The following is a 26,219-nucleotide window of genomic DNA, read 5'->3' as shown; positions in this document are numbered from 1 at the left end:
AGGTAGCAGGGGTATTCTGATAGCTGAGAAAGTAATCAGGGTTTTTCTCGTAAAAATTTGCCATAAAAGACATTCTCCTCATCATTCTGTCGATGTCTTCAGAGCTCCATTCCTTGGAACTGAGAATGAACACCTCTTGTTGAGGTTTCTCTTCTATTCCCATATCCTGTGGAGTGGGAGGGACAACCTTAGGCCTAGTGACAGGTTCAGGGGTCTTGGACTTCTCAGAAGATTTATTTTTGTCCTTCTGAACCTGGTGTTCAGATGCTTTTTTCTGTTGTTTCTTCCCTTTAGCATGTGTAGAGGCATGTTTCCCTGACTCTTTGGCTTTCCCTGAATCTTTTGACGCCTGGCGTCGAGATTCGGAGGTGGGTTTTGTAGGTTCTGAAGTTTTAGAGGGAGGACGTTGAGACTCAGAGGCAGACGTGGTACGAACTGCCAGAGTCGACTTTGAACCTGCTGCTTGGGGGTGGAGGTCGGATTCGTCTTCTGACGACCATACCTCCGTGACTTTAGTAAGCGTGGCACCCTTAGCAATCGTAGACGGTTGATGTGTGTCATGAGGCGATCGAGACCTGGAGAGCCCAGAGGACACCGATTCTGCAGACCACTCTCTTTGTGCCTTTTTCTGCCGATCACTCGACACGCGTGTTGAGTCTCGGGTGGGGTTAGTGTGCTTAGATGATAGTGTGTGTGTGTAGTGCTCATGCCGCCAGGTGTAGTACCCATAACTGCCCCGCCGGACAGTCCTCCGAGGTCGGGGGCTTGCGTTTGGTTGTCTAACGACACTCCTGTGCCCTCGCCATCCGATAGGGCGGCGTTGCTGCCATCACTGAAGGAACCCACAGCTTTCATGGCCTTGAGCCGCCTGCCATAGTTGGCCCAACGTTTGGTGGAGCGGTCCTTTAGTGTCTTAGCTTTAAACAGCTTACACGATCTGCAATTTGCTTCGGGTGGTCCCTAGGCAGACACAGATTACAGGTGTTATGCTCATCTACCCAAGGGAACTTACGGTTGCACTTGGGGCAGAATTTAAAAGGAGTACTCTCCATATGTTATTATATAGCAGCGGGCGAGTGTATGTAGGAAAATAAACGAGTGTGAGTATGTCCACCCCCCACTCTCCCTACTTGCAGGGCTAAGGCCAGAGGCCTTCCGAGGCCCAGGCCAAAGCCAGAGGCTATCCGATGCCCAAAGTCCGTCTTGCAGTCTCGAAGGCTGTTCGTTCTTCAGTACGGGCATCGATCTTCTGAGTTTCGACGTGGGATATGAGGAACGGGGAATTTTAGAATAATTTATGACAAATGGCTGAAAGCCAGGGAACTCTGCAACTATGCTTCCGACAAGTATGCTGGAAAAAAACAATCTGAGGGTCCTACACGCGTGAGGGATCATGGGTACAGTGGACGTCACACTAGAGATAGTATTACTGGCACGCTCTAGGTCGACGCCCATTTCCGAGTTTCAAAAAACAAACTGTAATACTCTGCAGCTTCCACTAGATGTCGGCCTATGCACAGCATTGATCTAAGTAGATTCCACAAGCCTCCGAAATATATATATCATACATTACACACTGTAATCGTATTTCTGATGCTTGTATGCATAGCATGTGATCTAAGCAGATCCACAAGCCTCAGAAATATATATACACACACTGACCAAAATATATCATGCAGCGTTTTAGGTGGGTGAGTGGAAGGTAACAGGGAGTGAAAGGAGGGTGACTGAGTAGAACGTGGGGTAGAGTAGAAGTGGGGAGGGTAGCAGTGGAGAGGGGAGGGGATGGTAGCAGAGGGGAGAGTAGTGGTGGAGGGGATACAGTAGGGAGGAGTAACATAGAAGGTTTGGGGTAGGTTATACAAAGAGACAGAGGGACAGAAGAGAAAGGCGTCAGAGGAGAAAGAGAGAAGATAGGTGGAGTCAGACAGAAGACAGCGAGAGGAGGATAGAGTAATTGATAGACACAGGGATAAAACCCTCAGGGCGGGAAAGGAAGCAGATAGATTGGGGCTTGAGTGTCTGGAAGGCATAACCCCATACAACTAAACCAAGTCACACGTAATTAGTCCCAAAGGGAGGTTAGATAGATAAGGTGGTTGTGCTTAGGCCCTCACGGATAGCAAGGCAGAAACTAGACAGTAAGGGGTAAACAAGCAGTAGACACTAACATGGGGAGTAGGGTAGATACTAACATGGGAGTAGGGATGCTTGCGTTGAGAGGGGCTTGCTTTCTCTAGATGATAGACAGGGGGTCTGCCCCTAGAGCCCTTTTCAAGAACCTAATAAAATCCCCTTGAACTGTCTTTGGGAGTTGGTGTTATTGAGTCCATCTGTGACAACAACTAACTGGTTTGAAAGAATGGAGAAAACTATCTACAAAAGCTAGCATAAAGAAATGTAGAAGTAGCCAGAAACCATAAATATGAAGAACATTTGTGAGTGAGCCTATGACTGATAGTTGAGGCTTCATTACTCTGCTTTACTAAAGAAGCCTACCTGGTCGGGCTCCAGCTGTATAGCCCGGTCATAGCACGCTGTGGCATCTCTGAGCAATCCGATGCTCTCATGTTCAAGGATTTGTTCTTTGAGCGATGGTTCTGCTTTTCGTATGGCGTTCACCCCAGCTACTCCATCAGGTTCATGCATAGCAGCATACAATTTCTAAGCATGAAAAAAAGAGAGAAACTTAAATATAGCCAAAAGAAGGTCCACTGCTGGGAAGTAGACCAAAACCAAAAAGACCCCCCTCTAGTGAGAGATTAGGCATACTGCGGCACTCCTCATTTGATGGAACCAAAATATAAGCAGGTTTAAGTTTTTAAAATTAGGCATTTAAACATAGCATGCAAGGTATAACAATGGGATCACTTATCCCCCATTACTTGTTAGCGAAACCCTAATTTGTGACTGCTTTGAATCATTCCTGTTGTCGGATGTTCCATCTATCATCCTTTTTAATTGTAGCTAACATATTCTTTATAGTGTACGCTTATCTCCAGGGTGGGGAGGTGGGGCCAGGGGCGTGGGTATGGCAGGAAATAGTGTTTTGGAAAATAAATAGAAGTTTGTGCAAAGGGAAAGGACAATCTAAGAAAAAATGTCAAAATCAACCAAATTAGACAAAAACAGAGAAATAAAAGAAGTAAAAAATGGTCTAAAGCAGGATGGAGAGAGTGGACATATATTAGGTGTTGGAGTATCAAATAATATTATGTGGGGACCTTCTGAAAGTGAGGCTAGAAGGTGAACTTGTTTTGTCCTTTGTGAAGTGCAGACACATACAATGAGAGAATAACTGTTCTCATAGACCTGTGTGGGCCAATTGAATTTTATCTAACAAAAGCGCAGAAAGCCACAAATAGAGTTCAAGTTCACGAAAACATTGTTTTTTTAAAACAATTTGTATTGAAGTGTTGAGTATTACACTGCTGTCACCCAATTACATCAATGGATTATGTTACGTCTTACTTTTTACATTTTGACCCAAGTGTTTACATGACAACACAAGGACCATAGTTAAACATGAAAACATTTCCCCAACTCCCACCCCACCCCAACACCTGTACCCTAACGTTCCCGGATGCCTGCAGTATTGACCTCTGTCCAGTGGATATAGTGTTTACTGAGGTTGGGTAGTGTGTACTGATGGTAGTAGAGTGTAACAATTCAGAGCAATCTGCTTCTGGTGCAAATAGTGAGTGTATTGGAGACGTCCATAATGTAATATCTTCACTGGTGTCCGATGAACTGAAATGTATTGCTCGCTTCCAAGTTACAGTTTCTGCTGCTGACCATTTTTTAAGGTCTCGCCACCAGTCTGCTATATTAGGGCCGTGTAGCTATTTTCATGAAATAGCTATTCTACGTTTGTCTGGTATATATGCTAAGTCTTTAATTTTAGACGCATAACTTGTATTTTTTGGACACATGAAGCATCCTAGTAAACAGGCGGATGGCGTTAGTGAATTTGTATTAAGGCCGGCTCTTCTCAATCTAGACAACACTTCCCCCCAATATCTCCTTGCAGTGGGACAGGACCAAAACATGTGTAGCAACCCAGCATCTGAGGTGTCGGACCAAGGGCAGTGCTGTGTGGCAGCCCCTAAGAAACTCGATATTCTAAGGGGCGTTAAATATGCGCTGTGAGTAATGAACAGCTGAATTAGTTGCAGTCTGGCATTGCGAGATACTTTCTTGTGGTACGTCAATATCTTTGCCCAGTCTGTGCCACTGAGAGGGGCGCCTAGGTCTTCTTCCCACTTGCGCCTAATTGCCAAATACCCAGAGGGCCCGCTAGTCAGTACAAAGTCATATATCCTGAATATTGCGTGCCCACTTTCTGCTATATCGTACAATGTGTTAATTACCTAATGTGTTTCCATTGTTTTGCTATATGTTGGCCATCTACGCCTTATTATGATCTGGAGGGTGCGGTGCAACAGATACTGACCGTGGTGTATGCCAGTGTTGTTTGCTAGTTCATTATAAAGAGTACAAAGGAAGTGCCGTTCATCAGGTCCACCATAGTATCAACACCATGGGGTTCCCAATGTGCGCGTATGCCCAACCAGGCTTGGGATGCAGAAGGAACAAGTGAGGCTAGGGGAATTTGTACTGAGAATGGATCGGACAGACCTATCAATTTTAGTGCCCTGTCCCACATTAGGATGCCAAACGATACGAGGTGTGGGTGCCCAGTGGGCCGGGGTTTCTTGTACCATAATAGCTCTTTGAGAAAGTAAGTAGGTTTAGGTGGCTGAAGGAGCTTGATATCTGCAGTAGGCTCATCTGCCAGCCAACCCACTACAAACTGCAGCTGTCCTGCCGTATAATATGACTCAAAGTGTGGGGCCTTGATGCAGCCTTCCTCGTGGGGCCTTTGTAAGGAGGTTAATGCTATTCTGTATCTACCGTTGCGCCATAGGAACTCTCTACATAGGGAATCTAAGGTTTTAAAAAAGGTTTTTGGACTATTATTTGGGACATTCACAAAGTGATCTAGTAGCCTGGGGAGTACTACATTTTCAATAGGGCAACTCTGCCCATTAGTGAGAGGGGTAGTTTGACGCAGAACTTCATCAAGTTTCCTATGCTCTCTAGGGCTTTTAGGGTGCTGTTGGCATGTTCTAACGCTGGGCCATGATATATGTTGATTCCTAGGTATCTGTATGTGTCGGTACTCCATTGCAAAGCCAGAACAGGTAGGCGGTTGTGACGTATTTTGGTTAAGCTTGCTAGTGGGATAAGGGATGACTTATCTTTACTAAATGTAATACCTGAGTACAGTGTAAAGTGTCCTAGAGCCTCCATGATGAGTTCCAGGTTGTCTTCGGGATTGTGAAAATAAAGCAATTTATCGGTGGCCTATAATGATATGAGATGGCATGTTCCATCAGTCAGTATGCCTGCGCCCGAGTACTCTGCCGTTGGGTAAACTGCTATCGGCGCCATTGCCAAGATGTAGAGCAACAGGGATAAAGGGAAGCATCGTCTAGTACCCCTCTCCAGTTCCCATGGCCCTGAGAAGTGCTTGCCTGTCTTAACTCTTGCCGTTGGTTGGGTGCACACCAGCCTCACCCATCCAATGAATGTCTGCCCAAAGCCAAACCGGCACAAAGTGGCATACAACCAGTCCCATTTCATGGAGTCAAATGCTTTTATGGCATTATTACGTGGTGCAAGCGCCATAGGTTCGAGGACATATGTCTACCTGGCACGTATCCTGTCCGATCGGGGTGCACCAGGCTATGCATCACCTTTTTCATCCGTTTAGCCAGTAAGGCTGTCAGAATTCGGCTGTCCTGGTTTAGCATGGACAAGGGTCTATATGAGCTACACTCTAGTGGCGATTTATGCAGTTTGAGGAGGGGTATGATTATTGATTCTCGTAAACTTTGGGGAAGGATGCCAATTTTGAATGCCTACATTAGCGTATTTAGTAGGTGGGGTGAGAGAACCGCAGCAATTTTTTTTATACAACTCGCTGGGCAGGCCGTCTGATATTTCCCCGATGCAATGACCTTACTGTGTCCATGAGTTCTTCTAATGTGATGGGGACAGCCAAATTATTTCCAGCCCCGTCCTCTACTTGGGAGAGTTGTATCTTTTTTAGCACTTCCTGTGCACATGCCAGTGGGGATGTAGGTTAATTGCTGTATAAGTTATGATAGTATTCATGGAAGACCGCGCTAATGCCTTCGTGTGAAGAACAAGTGGTGCCTTGTGGTGTATGTATCGAGTAAATGGGAACCCGCTGTTCATCTTTTTTGTATAACCAGGCTAGGAGCCGGCCTGGTTTGACCCCCTCAATGTGCTGTCTTACTAAATATTTATTGCAATTGTACATGCCTAACCTCTCCCAGCACTCTGTGCATTTTTGACGTAATGTTGCTACATTGGCCCCACGTCCTGTTGGCCCGTTCCCAACTGTACAAGCATTTGTAGTGCTTCTTCTATGGAGGTAAATTCTTTGCATAGTGATGCTTGTATGCCTCAGGATTTGGCAATGGCTGTGCCTCTGATGACCATTTTCATCGCCTCACAAAGAGTGCCAGCTCCAGTGACGCTGCCAGAGTTATGCATCAAGTATTGCGTAATACTGTCTTGGATATGGTCTCCAAAGAGGGGTTCCTGCAGTGCCTCCGTTCTGAATCTCCAAGTCGGGATTAGAGGTCTAGGAGGTGTGTATCGTCACTTTAGTAAGAGGGGGGCATGGTCCGATAAGACCAAACTCTTATATTCAGCATCTATAAATTCAGGGGCCGGGTCTCTTCCAACAAAGAAGTAGTCCAGTCTGGTATGAATGGCATGCAGTGATGAAAAGTGTGAATAGTGTCTAGAATCAGGGTGGAGCATTCGCCATATGTCTAGGAGATCAAAGGGCGACAGAAGTGTTATCAGAGACCTGGCTGGCGGGGCAGGTCTATGGAATTTGGTATCAGACCTATCCATTAGCGGGTTTATAACGCAATTGAAGTCTCCACCCCATATGATCTTGCCCTCACGGTATGGCCTGAGGCGTGGATACAGTGTTTGAAAAAAGGCGGCTGTGTCATGGTTGGGGGCGTATGCGTTAAACAGCTATAGATGTTTTCCAGGAATCCCTGTACAACCACCATCCTGCCTTCATCATCCATTTTATATTGGGTCATTTAAAAAGTACTGTAGGAGCTATCCAGATTAACACACCACGGGCATACACTGAGTATGGGGAGCCAACAGTACGCCCGCCCCACTTTCTAGCAATTAATGCCTGTTTATCTACAGTGAGGTGGGTCTCTTGTAAGAAGGCCATGTCTATTTTGTGTCTTCGTAGGAATGTGTAGACTTGGTTCGTTTTCACGAAGCTATTCAGGCCTCAGACGTTCCAAGTGAGCAGATTCAGGTAGTTGGCAATATCAGGTTGTTTGATTTGGCAGGGTCCTGGGTGTTGGACCATGCGCCTGGGTGTTGGACCATGCGCCTTGATTCTGCCACCTCGCTGTAAAGGTTGTGTATAGTTGACGTTCCATGATTATCCCCCAGGTTCTGTGTCTGGGGCCAGCAGTCTTGTCTTAAAGTACATTTTAATCAGTGGGCCAGATGCACTGAACAGCTCATTAATGTAGTCAACGGTGCAGGCAGAAACAAGCGTCCCTAGGAAAAAAACTTTGAAGGCGGGTAGGTAGCAGGCCAGGATCGGGTCCTTGCGTGCAAGAGTCATGGCTGTGTACTTAAGGTGGGTCCTGCCATATAACGTATGCTAAGTGCTGCCTGCTATCCTGGAAAGTAGTCTGTTTCAGTTTGCCACTCGATTGTACTAGGGTGCACAGTCTGTGCCAAGACCGAGGAGAACAAACATGATCAAGAGTGGGTGACGACATTGTCCACTTAAGTTCTTGTGTGCTGCTTTCATTCGAGAGTGACTGCTTTAAGTCGAGGCATTGCCGCCATCTGTGTGAGGGCTACTTTCTTCCCTGTCCATCCACATATGTGCTTCTTCAGGGAGTTCGAAGAACAAGGCTCGATTTTTGGGAATGACTTTTAATCGTGCCGGGTACAACAACATGTATTTTAGTCCCGCTCTACGGAGCCTGGCTTTGACAGATGAGAAATGGGCCCTGCTTTTCTGCACCTGGAGGGTATAATCTGGATATACCGCAAGGTTTGCCAAAGCGCTCCGTATTGTGCCACCTTGCCTCAAGTGGGATAAGATCTCCTACCTACCCTTGTAGTTAAGGATCTTAGCTATGATTGGTCGTGGAGGGGCTCCTGGTGGAGGTTTACGGGTTAGGGCCTGATGCCCTCTTTCTATTGTAAAACCTTGAGAGATTCCCTGGGTCGACCTCTTGCAGACATATGTTTTCCACATATGATGTGGGATCAGGACCCTCTACTCCCTCTGGCAGGCCAATAATGCAAATATTATTGCGTCGGGCTCTCCCCTCTGCATCTTCAGCCCTGTCTTTGAGCAGCCTTACTTTCTGCTGCAAAATATGGACCTCCGGGTGAATTTCGTTGAGCTTGGCAATATTATCTGTATTTTCAAGGGTAGTAGTAGTCTTGTCAGCCAGTTTACTGACACCTTGGCGCAGTAAGCCCACGTTGGCCATGACTGCATCTATTTTTTAGCACAGTGAGGCTTTTAGTTCTAGAATCGTCTGCAGAATTTGATTGTCCGGCCGCTCAACCCCTTTCGTTTTTTCTTGTGCAGCCGCCGTCTGCTCAGTTGGTGTCTGTGGCTGTGGTTTAGCATAGCTGTCAATTGTTGTCTGGCTGCCTTTTGGCTTAGGCGCTTTGGGAGGCATTCAGCCTTCTGTGTAATGCTTATTCTGTGCTGTTTATTGTGCTCAAAGCGTGAAGGCGCTTTCCTTACTTCAACCAGAATCGGTTTGACTGGGCATAGCTGAGTGTCTTTTCATTCATGCGTGTCGTACACCTCGGATAAAGCTGGCTCATGTCAGGGCAGAGAGAGGAAAGTCTCTCTGGGCGCAGGGTCGTCTGCGGTCTGCATTTATTTAAATTTATTCTTTTATTTTCCTCTTTATTTCCTGTTTTATTTTCTTCCTTTCATTTTTGTCTAGCCTCCGGGCTATAGAACCTGCGTCCAGAGCCAAAGAAATAGCGCTTTGGGCTGCTTGTGCTCTTGCGTGGTCTATGGGGCTGCTGAGCTGCACTTTAGTATTGGGGTGCCTGATCTGTAATTGGTACTGTGGGCTTCTGGCATGCAGAGAAGGGATACATCCAATGGTTGGTGGTCGTGCTGGGGTTATGTGTGGGAAGTGTTGAACGCTGGTTCGCGAACTATGCATTCCTTTACATGCAACTTGCAGGCCGCCATCAGCCTGAGATAGTTGTTGCGTCTTTGCGCGTTGGTACCAGGGTTGGGAAAATCCCTGTTGAGCTTCGTGGAGCTCCGCATAGGTACCAGTCAGTGCGGCTTCGCGCTGACTGTTTCGCTCACTTTTTGGCTTGTTAGGGGTTTGTTTGCTTACTTGTGTGTGCTCCGTTGTGCGGTCTGGTTCCGTTCCTTTTGGGCTGCAGCTACCCGGGTAACTCTCAGTTGTTGGACGTCCGCATTTACGGTAAGCGTCTCTCTCTATGGGGCCAGGTCGCAGGCGCCATTTTCTCTCCTCTCCGCCAGGAGACAAGCGAAACCCACAAGGCTTTGTTCTATCGACCCACAGAGTTTAAGTGCACCACAGCTGGTGTGCACATCCCACAAGTTCTTAGGCAGGTTTCTATTAAGTGTAAAGTACATCTATTAAGTGTAAAGTACAATCGGCTCGGCAGTACAGTAATTGAACGTATTGTGCCGGATCACGTAGGAGCTCACTGATAAGCCTCCTAACTCCATGGCTGTTTGCCACGCCCAAGTTCACGAAAACATGGCTTTCAAAATGAAGCCACTTGACGCAGACTTTCGAAATTCATATTGCAAATCAGTAGATAAGTGAAGAATCAGAAAGATTGCAATTTGGGGTGGTGCGCTTCCATGCAACCATGCCGTCTTGGCAGCTCAGTTAGTTAAGAACTTGATCTAGATATTTGTTTTCAGTCCTTCAACCTTGCAGAGTGATGGAACTCACCAATAAAAATTACAAAAGACATCCAAAAAAAGAGTATACACCAAACAAGAATTAACGCAATTTAGTAAGGGTCCAGTCCAGCTGGGAAAGCAAGATTCATACAGAATGCGGAACAGAACTGCATGAACGGCGCTGTCAAAGAAACGTCCCAAAAACAAAATCTTTTCTAATCATACAAACTAATTAGCATCAAAACAAACACATTGCAACATTAGGATAGTCCTCCATGTGAAGCTGATTGGCTGTGCTACGTCATTCCCCTATAGTGAGACATGCATTATCCAGAAAGGATTAGATCCTGCAAACCTTGCCACATCGCCCTCGACCACTACTGTGACGTCACACCTCAACCTACAATTCCCACATCATAGAGCCAAAACATTGAGACATTTCAGATGACTCGCGGTCCTTCATTTATCTGCTGTCGGTCATCTTCATCCGTTTTACATGGGAATGCAACGATCATGATACTGCAGGAGCCTTGAACCATTGACAAGTTACTGTTTTAATGTTGCATCTTAGGAACTCTTCGAAGCGCTTCCCAGGCTCAGATATGCAAAGGGGCAATTGTTTTTTTTTTGTTCAACCAAAGTTTTATTGAACAGTTCAGTTTACATCTTCACGTAACATACTTCTCTTCACAACTTTGCTTTTTACCTTTCCTTCAAAGTTTTAAACTCCAACTTCTATATTCAATAACATTCCCACTCCCCACCCCCCCCCAGTCCTTGGGTGCCTTGTCGTTTATCTCTCCTGCTCTGACTCATTCCCCTCTCCCTCTAGGATTCCAAGTGCCTGTAGTTTCTTAGGGATATATAGATGCAACATGTCTCTGATTGCATATTGTATGTAAGGTGACCACATTTTACTGAAGGTCTTTATTGTTCCCCGCTTTATCGCAGTCAGTTTCTCCACATCCATTGTGTCCCAAATCGCAGGGTACCACTGTATGGTAGACAGGGGTTCTTTCCGGTTCCATTGTCTCACTATACACCTCTTCGCAGCCATCATGAGGTTTGCCCATAGCCTTCTTGCCTTTCCCCCTACCCGCTGTTGCTGATCAAGCATGGTGCCCAGTATTATCTTCACCCCTAAAACTAAATTTCTACCCCCATTATCTCCAGCACCTTAGACTTCACCTCCTGCCAGAAATGTTTGTCGTTGGCATCCCCACCATATATGCACCATCAACCCATTCTCCCCACATCCACTCCAGCATAACTCTGACCTCTTGGGGAACATTTTGTGCAGCCTCTACGGCGTGTAATGCCACTGATGCAGGAGCTTATATACGGTAGTTCCTGGTGTTGTACCGATGTGTATGAGGAGTTCCAGCTACCCATCACCTTGCCCCACTCTTTATCAGTAAACGCCCTCCCTCTTATCCCCCTCCCACTTCACGGTCACCCCCTCGTCGCTCTCCCCTTTCAGTAGGATTTTGTATATTGCTGAGATCAGCCCTATATTGTTGTTTGCAACGTCACCAGATTTTCCCACTCTGAGTTCCCTCGTGGCCCCTTCCATCATTGTGGGTGTCCCTTCCCAGTGCCTCAGCTGTTGGTAGGCAAACAAATACCCGGAACTGCGTCCCTTCATATAGGTCGCCTATCACCCTGATCCCCCCCCGTGTCCCCCCCTCCATCCACCTCTTGAACCTGCCATATTCTTTACCCGGTGGGAAGTCAGGGTTCACAAATACAGGCGTCAGTGGGGATGGCTTCAGCGACAGGCTGAGCTTACTATTTACCTTTTCCCAAATCCTCACAGTATTGGTCGTAATCGGATTCCCCCATAACCCCATTGGTCTATCTCCCTTCTTCTATCCCATCTACTTCCACAGGTGTTCACCCGCTACCGCTCGTTCCATCCTTACCCAATGCTTATGGTTTTCTGGCCTTCCCCATTCTGCCAGTGCCCTTAGCTGCGCTGCCTGATAGTATTTGAATATGCTCAGGCAGGCCACCCCCCCTGCGCCTTATTCCTGAATAGTGTCTTCCGTCCAATCCTCGGTTTCTTCCCTCCCCATATAAAATTCATAATACTCTTGGAGTTCCTTCAGGAGCTTCGCCGCTGGTACCAGGGCGATCACCTGGAATAGGTACAGTATTCTAGGAAGTACATTCATCTTGACTACAGCTATCCTTCCGAACCAGGATACGTATAAGCCCCTCCACCTGGCTAGGTCTGCTTTAAGTTGCCTGAGCAGCAGATTGTTGTTGGGCCCCACAATTCGTTTGATGGACGCAATTAGGTTCACTCCCAGGTATTTAACTGGACCCTCAGCCCACCTAAAAGTATTCCCTCTCTCCAGTTGGGTCCTTCCCAAATCCCCCACTGACAGATTAACTATTTCGGATTTCCCAGAGATTCATTTTGAAACCCTACACCTCCTCTTTTGTTGAGGTAGTACATGGCCACTGTGTTGTCCGTCATTATCAGGACATTCTTTCCCCATACAGAGGGCAGAAAAACCTTCAGCGCTAGTCTGATTGCCCTCAGCTCCAAAAGGTTGATGTGTAGTTTGGACTCCGATGGAGACCAACGACCGCTGATTGTCAGATCGTTGGTGTGGGCTACCCACCCAGTGAGTGAGGCGTCCGTCACTTCCGTTATCTCCGGCCATGGCTGCCAAAAAGATTCTACCTTGAGAATGTTGTCCTTGCAAGTCCATCACAAAAGGTCCTGAGAGACTGCTGTGAACTTTCAGGTGGTCTGACATTCTGCCTGAAAACTGGGACCATTGAGTCCTGAGAGCCCATTGGAGGGATCTCATTCTCAGGTGAGCCTCAGGCACGAGGAAAACACAGGATGCCATGAGACCTTGCAACCTAAAAAAAAAAAAATCAAAAGCCGGAAGATGCTGGGCACTCTGGAATTTAGTAACCATTTGCAGAATGTGTTGAGCTCTCCCCTCGGGTGGCGAGGCTTTCCCAGAGGAAGCATCCAGGGCTGCTCCAATGAATTGGAGTCTTTGAGATGATATCATGTGATATATGATATGATAGCTACCCGTAACAAGAGGCGAGTTTTCCTAATGTGTACATGTCTCCACTTATAATGCCTAATGTATGAAATTTAGATATAGCTCCCCGCAACAAGAGGCAAGTTCTCCTCCTAGATAGTATATGCCATCACCCATCATCTCCTGTGTATGCAATTTAGACGTAGTTCACTAAGGATAGCTTTTCCTAGACTGTATGCACCTTGGATGTATGTCAGACTGTAACCTATGTAAATTGTCGTCTCAAGCACTTTTCTGTAACCGAATTCTTAAAGGATAGTTCCGGGACTTTTTTTTTATTGTCCCTACGGGTCGGCCATGTGTTTGTAAGCATAAATCGGTAGATCGTAGGAAACTTTCCTATGGACCTTACCCGACTTTTCGCCCATTATCGCACTCGAAATCAGCCGCCATTTTGTGATAATCCTATCATTCCGCCGCATCGCCCTGGCTCACCTGCCTTTGCGGCACTAAATCAAATCCCCCGCCCCTGAAACAGACATTATCAAAACATTCATATTCCCCGCCTCTCTCCGTGACGTTACTGTGCTGCGTAGGCAAACGCGCCCAGGCGTCTTCTACGCGACTCCACACAGACCCCGGAAATCAACACAGATCAGCTCACAATACAGCGCACCACAATTCGGAATATGAAACTCTACTTTGAAATCAAACCGCAAGATTGTAAATGTGGTAAAGTACATTTATTTGACATCAAATGTTTAGAGAATATTCAGCGATTTGCATTTTTATTTGCTCATGTTCCAAAAAGTTCGTATTGAGGAACGCGATGGTCCTTTGCTGTACACAGGGTCTTAGAGCATCTCACAATACAGCGCCACAATTCGGAATGTGAAACCGTGGTTTAAAAGCAAACGGCAAGATTGTACATTTGGCAAAGTACGTTTATTGGACATCAAATGTTTAGAGAATATTCAGCGATTTGCATTTTTCTTTGCTCTCGATCCAAATTAGTTCGTCTTGAGGGAAGCGATGTTCGTGTGCAGTACACAGGGTGTTGTTTTACGATAAAAATAAGCTCTTCGGTCGCACTGATAATCGCATGGCTGTTCCAACAACGAGGCACTAGGCCACCACAACGGTAGGTATGTTGCATCTAACCGTTAGTACCGCGTAAGGGCATACTTGTACTTGGCGATCGTCCCATAAAATGGTCAGGGTGGTAACGTTGTTCACGCGGAGAAGCAACTGGCGGCTGTAGAAGCCGTCCGCCGGTGTCCGGTACTCGTGACACAGACAGTAGTGAATGATGTACCTAAAAACATAAAAAATGAAATTAGTCTCACCATCAGATCCTTATTAAAATCATAGCGAGGACAGCGCTACTGGGTGTACACAAGTGTTTAAAGGCGTGGCGAGGCAGGGAGGGGGGGAGTGGAGTACAAGGTAAGTAGCATAAAATAATAAATAAATAGGGCCAGCTGGTGGCAAGTGCAAGGTAAGAAGTGCAGAACAAGTGCTGGGAAGGGGGGGCTGTAGGATACTGAGACAGTCCCCCAGTGCAGGGGTTGACAGGGAGGCAGTGCAGGTGGAGAGTGGAAGGGCCCAGGACCGAGGTCGCAGACAGTGGACCAGTTGTAGCAGGGGAGAGGGAGAGAGAAAGCAGAAGCAAAGAGGAAGGTTTTGAGGTGCTTCAGTAAAAGCAGATGTTTCTCCTCAAGTTAGTGCGCGGTAGAAAACAATATGCCACATAGAACGAACAAGTACAACTGAACCCGTCTTTAAAGCCACTGTATAGTAATGAAATTGCGGTATAAACTCATCAAAAGTTACTTACATTATATTTGCATTTTCCATTGTGTCTCTGTGTAGGGCAGACCCGAAACACCACTCCTTCTTTGCCGACGTTACTTCTTCTAATGAACGTGGCTCATCGTTTCGTTTCTGAAATTTTATTCATTATCTTTTTTTTTCAGGATGGTCCCGGCCTGTCAAGGTCAAATCACAATAGAACCTTATACTGGGTCGTGGGCCGTTCCGCCACCCGAGCAAAACATCAAAGCAGCTGACCTTCACTTTGAGCGAGCACACATTTCTAGTTCGCTACAGTTAGTGTAAGGGCATCTTGTCTGCGTGCCTTTTTTTTTATTGTCCCTATGGGTCGGCCATGTGTTTGTAATACGGAAACATTCTATAATTTTTGTAAAAATGATTTATATTACTGTTTGGTTTAATTGCAATGGGCCTGCAACATGAGGAGACTCGAGAGAACAGACAATCAAATTACAATCATTTAAACCGTGATGTGTATTTCTCAATGAGCTCTGCTTTAGGTGGACATGGAACAGAGGCAATGTTGGGTGGCAATGCAGTTGTCCCCTGCATAGGTTCGTTCACCACTCCATGTATGTGCCTATCGAGGACATCTACGATAAGTCTCTCAATAAACTCATATTGCATATCCTCAAACACTGGTTTGATCACCCATTGTTTACTTCTTTTAGTGAAGGCCTTATTGTAGCGAAGCGTCCCTAAAGTTCCGGTCGTCCTACTTTGTTGACGGCCAACATTATGGTTATGTGCCAAGACCGCTAGAAGAGTCCGATTTATCATGCCTTCCATGCCAAAATGCAATCTTTTGGGCCTGTACTTTAGGCACATATTGTGGAACACCTCCAAATCTCCTGTGTGGCAGAATTCCGTGAGTCCCCTCAAATCTCTTGTTATAGTTTTATCAAATACAATCTTTTCAATGGCCTTGTGAGTGGGTGATGAAGGAATCAACCACTTCTTCTTCCGTGCCTCCTCTGTGGACAAATGGCCATGTTCACATTTGTGGAAATGCTCATTTGTCGACCATCGATGTACGTTGCTACAGTGCAACATTACTGACCGCCATTTTTCCAGTAGAATTTCCAACGACCCTTCACATGTTTTTGAGCTCCACCAAAGATGGTTGCTGATTGACTTGGACCACTGTGAAATACCTTGCATATTTTTTTTTTTTCCTGCAGCCGACAATTTTTTATTGATTGTTTTTGCAAGATGCCATACGTCAAATTGGTGATTTATATTTTTGTACTCTTCTCTCATTGTCTTGGCAATTGAAACGTGTCTGTCCGTGGCTATCAGGTCGATCACCATTCCCCGCGATTGTAGTTCTTGCATTGATGCTACAAAGCCAACTTTCTCCATGGCCACTGAGGATGTACTTTGTGACACCTGCACGACCACCGAACTCACAATTTTCTTACTTTCCATGTCCTGAAAGTGGTAGGTGCAGTACTTGGCTGAAATCCTGGGCTGTCGCACTGTCCATCACCGGCTAGCCTGAACCGTTTGCCCGCGAATGTACTATCAATAGACATTTTTTCCATTCTCCAAGCTTCGCTAATGGCTGGAAATAGATAATCGGTTTGGTATTTGTAGAACTGAGTTTTCGCAATGAAATGGATTCCCACAAACTGAAAGAAAGACTCTAACTTTTTAAAACTTGAACCACTAAAAAGTGCAGCCGCTGCACAAAGTAGATTGCCTGCTGGCAGTTGCCCCAGCATGGGTTGTGCAGACCATGCGAACGGATGATATTGTGTACAGGTGGCATGTATTTTAAGGTTAGTGCCTCGAATTGCACGAGTCACATTAATCAATGGCTCCCCACATACTTCCCCACCAACCCAATGCCCACATTTCATCATCATAATAATATCCATCAAACAGCTATCGAAAACAATGAATTTGGCCTCTTTCCTTATACTGTCACTCTGCGTCCCAGCTGGTTCGGCCTGTAACGTTGAGGACATGTCACTCGCATGAAAGGTACAATCTCTGATATCGTCTTCCGCTATGCTGAGTGATATTGATGGTGTTTCATTGTCGTCCACTTCATTCGCTTCCATTGCAACATCTGTTCCTTGTCCGGAGATGGGAGAAAAAAACAATGTCTTCAACTTTCGCGCGCTCTTATTTTTTGCGGGTGTGGATTCTGTGAATTGATCTCCGACTGCATCCAAACTACCAGGAGGACATTCACTATCAATGGCTGGTGGTGGTATAGCTCCGTTGTCAATCACTTCATATTCTTCCCATTGGCACGATGCATCTCCAGTCTCAAGTCCCTGCCAAAAGGTTTGACAAGCAACATCTCTCGTTCGCTTCACTGTCTGTGTAGATCTAGTTCTTACACCCACTCGCAACTAGAGGACAGATTAGAAAAGGGATGTTCAGTTTAAACACAACTTACAGTATAGAACTATTGACAGTGAAAGACAACATAATATAGTGAACAGGACACTAACCTTCTTTTGCTTTCTTTTCTTTGAAACTTTCTTGCCTCGAACTTCAACATCTGGACGCTGTTGCTCCGACTCGTGTGTGCATGTCTCCACTTCCTCTCGCGCTGCAACGACTATATTTTCATGATAAGCACATCCATCACTCACTGAGGCTCCATCGACTCCCTGAAACATAGAACTTTCATTAGTATGTATAATAATATTGAAAACACAAAATGTACTTGGGGACCAATACCCATACGTACATCTCAATAGCAAAACACGAATGAACGCTTTGTGTAGAACATTCAAACGACAATTATTCACGCATTGTTGATCTAGTTAGATGGAACTGTCAAGATCCATACCTCGGGCTCCGCATAGACTTCCATTGATGATATTATTGAAGATGACGCTTCAGCAACTCCCTGAAACACAGTAATTGCATTAGTATGGTTTTCTATTTTGTTTAAAAGAACATAAACTTTCTGCAGGCGTCAACGGCTCATCTAAATAGACCTGCACAAATGATCAGTTGTCTAAAATAAATAATGGATATCTAAATATGATTCGATTTGCTCCATCGTTGGAAGTGTCACCACCCAGAGATCTGCATCAACTACTAGGGGTGATGTTCTTGTTGAAGAAGCTCCGTCAGATCCCTGAAACATAGTACTTGCGTTAATAAAGAAGGAAGTATAGCGGATGTAATCACGTCATTTGATCTCGCATGATTGATCTGTCAGTATCCATACCTCGAAATGCATAAGAACATCAAGGGACGCTGTAACTGCGGTGCACACTTCTGCAAGCTGTTGCGCCGACCCGTAACTGCATGCTCCCCCTTCTTCTTGGACTAATGCTCCATCGACTCCCTGAAACATAGGACTTTCATTAGTAATGAACACAATATTGAAAAAAGAAGACACATAGGAGGGCGACGACAGAAGGACATACCAATGGCTAAAAACGAAAGAAACATTGTGTGTAACAATCACGCTACAAGAATGCAAGATCTGATGATCTCCATCGATGGAACTGTCCGGAAACGTACCTCGAGCATCTGAGTGACATCTACGGTTGTCGTCAATGCGTTGGACTCCTCAGCATCTCCCTGAAAGACAGTACTTGCATTATTTTGGATCAATTAAAACTATTGATTTACATGCCTAAAACAAGTCAGTGTCAGAATAGCTAAGTAAGATTACCCGATAGGCGCTTGAAGTGGCTGATGACTGCAATAACGACACGGATGGAGAATCTTCCGCCTTCATATTGAGTGGATACATAAATGGGGAAATTATTGTTAGCTAATGCTACACACTACCGCAAGGCCGAGAGACAAATACGTAAACTTGACTCACCAGTGGAGGGATGTGGACGAATAGAGTGGGAATAGCGGTTGAGAGCAATTTTCGCCTCGCTCGCGGTGTTTTCTTCTTTATTAGCAATGATGTGGAGTACATGTCTGGGCTAAAGTGCCTGCTGCAGATGCGGTATCGATCACCCCTCTTGTCCGCAAAGACTTCTAGGACTCTACTTTCTATCTCAGAGGCTGGATATCCGCAATATCGGACCCATTCTCTTATCTGATCTATTGTCTTAGGGAAAACATGCATTATAGTACCTTCAGATTTGTTATGAGTCTTCGAAGGGCAACCGCCAATGGAACAGGCAGGCATTATGGAAAGTTCTGAAAAGTAAAGATCAACAATTCTCTATGAATACCAATGTAAACTCAGAACATGTGACTAGTTCCTTGCATGTACTGTCTTGAACGAAAAGAAATTGGACGCAAAATGATTATGGTACATGGCCTTACCTTGACGAACAAACAGTTAGATGCAGGGATCAGAGTAGTTTCTTGTCGTAGAACAGGGAGCAGTTCACAGGTTGCAATCTGACGAGTTTCCTCGAAGTGGTCACGGAAGTTCACAGAGGCGAAGAGCAGATAACCAGCACCTTCACGGGTTGACTAGCAAAGCACAAAGAAGTGCTCATTAGAAATATGAAGTGGGTTATAAAGAATTCGAAACGGGTGTGTTTGTGAATGAATGACGTGTATATGTCGAGGCATTATGTGGATTGCAGGGGGCCGTCCAGCGTGAGGGGGGATGCTTGGCAGGAGACACGGGGTCTGGAGGTAGACATGGGAACAACAACCCATGCTCTATAGACCACTTTGACGTGTACATGGTCTTTGGCACCTCTTGGCCTTTATCGCTCCCTGACTGCTCCAGTTGCCAGCACAAGTACCCCGGTGCGAACTGCCTTTGATACGGCGGGGGGTGGATTGGGGCGGTGGTCGTGCAGACAAGACACAGGAAGACTCGTGAATGGAGACACACTTATGTGGATTGCAGGGGGCCGTCCAGCGTGAGGGGGGATGCTTGGCAGGAGACACGGGGTCTGGAGGTAGACATGGGAACAACAACCCATGCTCTATAGACCACTTTGAAGTGTACATGGTCTTTGGCACCTCTTGGCCTTTATCGCTCCCTGACAGCTCCACTTGCCAGCAGCGCAAGTACCCTGGTGCGAACTGCCTTTGATAGGGCGGGGGGGGGGGTGGATCGGGGCGGTGGTCGTGCAGACAAGACCCGTTTGCCGCAGGGCCTCACCAAGGAGAGGCCATCTAACTGAATGTAAGAGGATGGCTGCAGGATCTACTACATGGAAGGCAGGGGGGTGAGTTTATAAATACCTCACCCTCCCAGGAGAATATACACTAGATTCATTTAAAAAATCAAAACAACCATTGTTAAAATATATGTTGGGCTTTATTTTAGATTTTAGTTAAACATAAATAATAAACATTACACATTGTAAAGTTGAGGTTGCAGCACATCGAGGGAAAATCCGCGGTATTGTCCACTGTCACTGGGGAAATGTTGTCTAATGGCAAGTACCGCACAGGCAGGTATTACTCTCCGAACGCGGTGTCCGAGCCTCCCGTGAAGCCACCAAGTGAAGCAACGATAGGCCACCAGCCTGTACCACCTGTGAAAAAAAAAGATGCAAACTGTATTAAACTGACCAAACTTTCTTATCAATGTCGATTCAGGTAACACATGTCATTTTTCTTAGAAAAAAATTATATCTAGAAAATGCACTATATGGAACCAATTTACATGCGTTCGAATGATATGTAAATGTAATTTTATATGTGGGAGACGACCATGAAATAGTGGTGGCATCACTGACATCACAAACAGAGTATACTTACTCGTTACTCGGATTACGCGGACGAACAGTGCCACGAAGTTCGTGCATAAGCACCATCATCATCCTCAACACTGTCCGTGAGAGGCAAGCTTCCCTGAACTCTGGCAGCTCGGTGATGCATTGCGGACTTTGCTCGCCTTCCTGCAGACTTTGCTCGCTTTCCGAAATGTAGGCCAAGCACCCGGAATTTTCACGGCAGCAGCAGTTCTCCTCCTCAGTTGGCATTAGCTCGCACCGATTGCACGTGCACCAGGTGGAGACGCCGTCCATGCGACATGGTCCAGGCTCTTCATCCGTTGACTGGTCCTCCCAACTGCCGTCCGAATCCCCATCGTTTTCGCGTGCTTGCCTTTCCAGTAGTTCCTCCTCGGTGTACTCGGGCTCGTACATATACGGCATTATTGTGGCCATTGTGCGGTAAAGATAGTAAAATAATTTACAGAGATGGTACAGGTGTTCACACGGGCTACAAGCGGCGAAGGTAGCTGACCAGAGCACTGAAAGGAGTCACAGAATACTCAAAGTAACACAGAGAGAGGAATGGAATCGAAAATCTGCTGCTGTGTGTTGTGAAACGGTCTGTTTATACTTATTGGGGAAAGAGGCGTCCTGCCATTTCCATGGCAACACGTCAATAGCTGAGGCGCAGCGATTGTTGACACGAGACGTGCTTGAAATGGGCAGTACGCGTCTGCTGATGTCAGGCTCAGGGGCGGGGGATTTGATTTAGTGCCGCAAAGGCAGGTGAGCCAGGGCGATGCGGCGGAATGATAGGATTATCACAAAATGGCGGCTGATTTCGAGTGCGATAATGGGCGAAAAGTCGGGTAAGGTCCATAGGAAAGTTTCCTACGATCTACCGATTTATGCTTACAAACACATGGCCGACCCGTAGGGACAATAAAAAAAAAGTCCCGGAACTATCCTTTAAGCTAAAGCACCTATATGCCTCCAGGCTTTGTGCGCTATATAAACACAAAAATAAATAAATAATAAAATTATATTTTATTTATATCGCGCCCATACACAAGTGTTTCAATGCACAACGAGGCCAGGTAGCGGTACAAAAGAGGACAAAACAACAATCTTACTAGGCCCACTGACATTGAGAACACTCAAGTGCAGGGGAGAGGGAAGGGGGGGAAGTGCAAGGGGCAAGGGAGGAGTGGAAAGTGCTGAACAGGTGATCAAAACAACAACAGGTAATGCGGCCAGCAGGTGGCAAGTGCAAGAATTAAGTGCTGACAACGGGTGTCTAGTAAGTAAGGGGACTGTAGGGATGCAGAAACAGACCCAAGTGCAAGGGTTGCCAGGAGGCAGTGTGGGTATGCAGCTGGGTGGGCAGGGATCTAGGCCCGAATTAAGAGTAGCCAGGAGCCCAGTGCAGAAACAGACAGAGATCAGCAGGGGATAGGAAGAAGCAAAGAGGAAGGTCTTGAGGTGCATCCGGAAACAAAGATGGTTCTCCTCAAGTTTTAGAGCTGTGGGGAGGCTGTTCCAGAGGGAGGCCCCAGCCAAAGAAAGAGATCTACCACCAACTCGTTGCTTGGAGAAGCGACTGACCCTGAGGGAGTTGGAGGTGGAGGAGCAAAGAGCTTGCGTAGGAAGGTATTTCCGAAGGGAGAGTTGAAGGTATTGCAGACCCAGGCCCCAGGCCTTGTGGACAATGCAGAAGGTCTTGAACTTAACCTTTGCAGCCACTGGGAGCCAATAAAGAGATTTCAGGGCTGGAGAGATATGATTCCTGGGCATGAGGCCAAGGACAAGTCTTGCAGTTCTTTCTGGATGAGTTGCAGAGGGTGGAGGGTAGTGGCAGGCAGATTTAGAAAGTGGCTGTTGCAGTAGTCCAGCCTAGAGAGAACCAGATCTCTAGAGACAGTGAACTTCTGGGGAAAGGAGAGGAAAGGAAGAATACCCCTGAGGAGGTGCAGTTGCTAGTTTGATTTCTTAGAGACATCAGAGTTGTGTGGAGAAAAAGAAAGCGTGGAGTCAAAGTAATGTGGGACTTCTTGTAATTGAGCGACAAGCCCAGTTTGTGGAGCAAGTGGTAGGTTATGCTGAGATTTTCCCAGGCTTGTTCGGGTGAACAAGCCTTGATCAGCCAATCGTCCAGGTAGGGGTAGACGTGAATTCCCCCTCTCCTGAGACTCGCTGCCACCACCGCCATCAACTTAGTGAAAACCTTTGGGGTGGAGGTAGCCTGACTGGCAGAACTCGAAACTGATAATAAGAACCACCAACCACAAAGCTCAGGTACTTTCTGTGCTTGGGATGGATAGTGTTACACCTTTTCGCCACTGGTCATTATGGCAGCGCCGGCGATTGTGCAATACCGTTCTACATGACTCACCTAACATGGCCGAGGACTCTGCCATTTGTACTACGAGCAGCGGAGCTGTCGACAAACGTTTACTGATCACGCACGAACAAAGTCACGTGACCCCATATACAGACACCAGGAAGTCAAGCAAATGCGTCGCTACTCTCCTACCCGGCGCTTTGTAAGTTTGGATCTAGACTTAGTGATTTCTGCAGTCAGTGACTCTCTCCTCTTGTCTGGTACGATCACAATCTTCCTCTTCTTTCCAATTCCCTCTACAGACATTGTCCACTTGTTAGAGTGCCAACCAACTTTCTCATTCCTTCATTACTCCCTCCTGCAAGTTTCCCTGTTACCGCTGAGAAGCGAGTTCCCAGAGTTTTGTATCCATTTTTACCCCTTTCGTTCCGGTCCACTTCTATTAACTTACTAACCTCTTTCTTTAACATCCTATCAGTCAATTGTTTTCAGCATCTGATGTAGAGAACGGATTACTTCTTCTATAAACCGCTAAACCATTCCCCTCCGTCTTGGCAGTAAGTTCAGTTTGTCATCACCTTCCATCTACAGTCCGTTATCTCTCCCCACGGTTTACTCACCTCTCATGTCTCCTACTTAGGACGGCTCTCATCATCATCATCCAGCTATCCAGACTTCGGCGAGCCCGATTCCAGGAAGCGGCCGACTGATCAACACCTCCACCGCTTCCACTCAGGGTTTTTCTTCCCCAGAGGGTTTTCCCTGGGAGTTGTGTTCCTTCCTCCACTGAGCATTACTCGTTGGTGGGGAGGGAACAGGATTTTCCGGGAGATCTTCCTTTCTGCAGTGTTGCACCTTTGGATCGTGCTGACTGCCCAGGTTAGTGTCAATTACGATACAATTGGTGTCAATTCTATAGCAGGCTACATTTTTCCCCGTTTAAAGTACTCCTGAGCGTAACAGATAGGCACATGAAAGTAAGCATCCTGAAGGTCCAACGATACCATCCAATCTTGGAGTTGGAGAGCCTGAAGGATTTGGGAAAGGATAACCATCTTGAAATTGTCCTTCCTGAGGAACTCGTTCAAGTTTCTTAAGTCCAAGATGGGTCTCAATCCTCCGTCCTTTTTGGGAATCAGAAAGTATGGGGAATACCAACCCTTGTTCCTTTCTGCTACAGGTACATGTTCTATTGCACCTTTCTCTAGCAGGGCCAACATTTCCTGCGGATCTGGAATTTTGAAAGAGTTGTTCCCCAGTGGATGACCTTGAGGCCTTTTTTGGAAAGGAAGGCAGTAACATTGGGCTACAGTTTCTAGTGCCCAAGCATCTAAAGTAATGCCTCACCATTTGTTCAGATACTGAGTAAGTTTGCCTCCCGCTGAGGTCTTGTGAGTCAAGGCCTCAGAGTGGTTTTGAGGTGGCTGAAGCAGCGGCTGATGGTAAAGCTGCCGCTGCTTGGGTTGGCTTAGCACCTTTCCCTTGTCCACCACGTGGGAATCTTCTCTGACCAGCTTGTCCTCTTCCTCTTCCAATGGAGGAGTAAAATCAAAAGGACGTACCACTCCAGGAAGATGAGCCAGAGTAGGGGTGTTGCAGCTGTCTAATGGCAGCGCTAAGGGATTTAGCTGCCGCCTTTGTGGTCTGCAGCTTTTCCAAACTCCCTTCCGCCTTGCTGCCAAACAGTCTCAAGGAAGGGGGCGCTGTTGCGCTCGATGAAGATGGCCGCCCTCTGATCAGCTCCGTGCCGCGAGGCGCTCCTTTTATTGAAATCCTCCTGATTGCCTTGGCGTTTCACCATCTAAGCCGCGGAGGGGAAGGCTGGTGTGTCGGGGACCCTGCTGGCTTCGTCCTGTCCCCTGGATTTCTCTTGCCGCTGAGCTTCGGCCCCCTGCGGGTTGAGCGGGAGCGGGTGCCTCCTCCGACCCCCATCGGAGTTCCGGGGAGTTGCGGCCGAGCCCCGCGGCTCGCGGCCTCCAGTTGGGGGAGGGGCGTTCTTCCCGCCCTGCGCGCCCGCTTCATACGGCCTCTCGGGAGGGCGGCTGACGGGCCCTGGACCTCACGGGATCCGAGAGCGTTCGCTCCGCTGCCCCATCCTGGGCGGTGTGCCGATTTGGACCGCGATTCCTGGCCCCGGGCGGTGAGTTGTGCCCCTGGTCCCCGCGGACTACAACGTATTGGCAGGCGGCCTCCGTTGGAGTGGAGCCGCTCCTGAGGTGCGCTGGCCCGGCGTTGTACTCTTTGGACTCCCTCTCTTGTCCTTAAGCGCAGCGCCTAGCTTGGGGCAGTAAACACAGACTGTCAGCATCCTGATACCCTCCCCGGCTGCCCCGTTCCCCGGGCCCATTAACCTGCATCATAGACTGGCCGGGAGCCGGCGGGAGGCGCCTGCTCCTTCCTACCTACCTACTGCTGGTTACTCCACGGTGCCGAGGTGCACCCCGACCCCTGAATCTCCTTAAGGATCCACCTTGACTCCGGTCATACTCGCTTTCTTGGTCAACTAGAGGGCTGCCCGCCTGGCTGTCCTACCGCAACTCAACGGCTACCGGAAGCCCCTCTTGGTTCTCTAGCTGGTCTCCTCGGCCCTTCCCTCCTCAGGCTCCCGGAGGTATACTTGTGGATCACTGACCATCACATACATCGGCTGGCCAGGACGACACTCCTGCCCCTGGCCCGGCAACACTGCATCTCTTGTCACTAGCCGGCTGCGACCTCGCGCGGCCCTGTTGCTCTCTCCCGGCGTCTCTCACCCCTCCCTCCCCCTCCGGACCTGACTTCAACTTTCGCCGACATCATGTCAACGAGGACGGGAAAGAAGCAATCCTCTATCAATATGTTCGCTAAACCTCCGGGGGGAGCTGGTACTGAGACGCCTTCACAGGAACCATCCACTGCACATGAACCGGAGCCATCCGATTCTCAGAAAATGATGGAATTCATCCGTGAAGGGTTCACCACAATACATAGTAAACTAGACGACATGAATGGTACGATATCCTCCATTAAGGCACACATGGAGAGGACGGATGGTCGTGTGACTGAGATCAAATCGCGTATGGGTACCGCTGAGGATGGTCTGGGCTCACTCCGGGCGGAGGTCTCCACATTATCCACACGCTTGAAAGAGGTGGAGAAGAAGAATGAGGACCTCATTCCCGCTCGAGGCGCAACAACCTCCGTATAATCGGGGTTCCGGAGGATGGCATACAAGAACCCATGGAAGATTACGTGGAGAGCATGCTTCTCCGACTCCTCGATTCCCCAAAAATCTCCTCACAATTTGCAATCGAGAGAGCCCACCGAGCACTTACAGCGAAGCCCAGGCCTGGCGCTCCTCCTCGCCCGATAATAGCCAGGGTCTTAAACTTCCGCGACCGGGATACAGT

At 47.3% G+C, this 26,219-nt stretch overlaps 1 protein-coding gene across 3 annotated transcripts in view; it reads right to left on the bottom strand.

The window, feature by feature from the left end:
- Positions 1 to 26,219, bottom strand: part of ATR (ATR serine/threonine kinase) — a 1,676,349-nt gene that overhangs the window by 701,779 nt on the left and 948,351 nt on the right. For all 3 annotated transcript variants that reach the window (XM_069618270.1, XM_069618272.1, XM_069618271.1), the window contains one exon: positions 2,500 to 2,664. In XM_069618270.1, the coding sequence (XP_069474371.1) occupies positions 2,500 to 2,664 (165 nt within the window). The remainder of the gene's footprint in view (positions 1 to 2,499; positions 2,665 to 26,219) is intronic.

This window comes from Ambystoma mexicanum, chromosome 10 (assembly GCF_040938575.1).
Source record: "Ambystoma mexicanum isolate Mex_15411 chromosome 10, UKY_AmexF1_1, whole genome shotgun sequence".
NCBI classification, from domain to species: domain Eukaryota; kingdom Metazoa; phylum Chordata; class Amphibia; order Caudata; family Ambystomatidae; genus Ambystoma; species Ambystoma mexicanum.
Note: the sequence above shows the minus strand (reverse complement) of the source record. Positions and strands in the feature narration are given on the sequence as shown.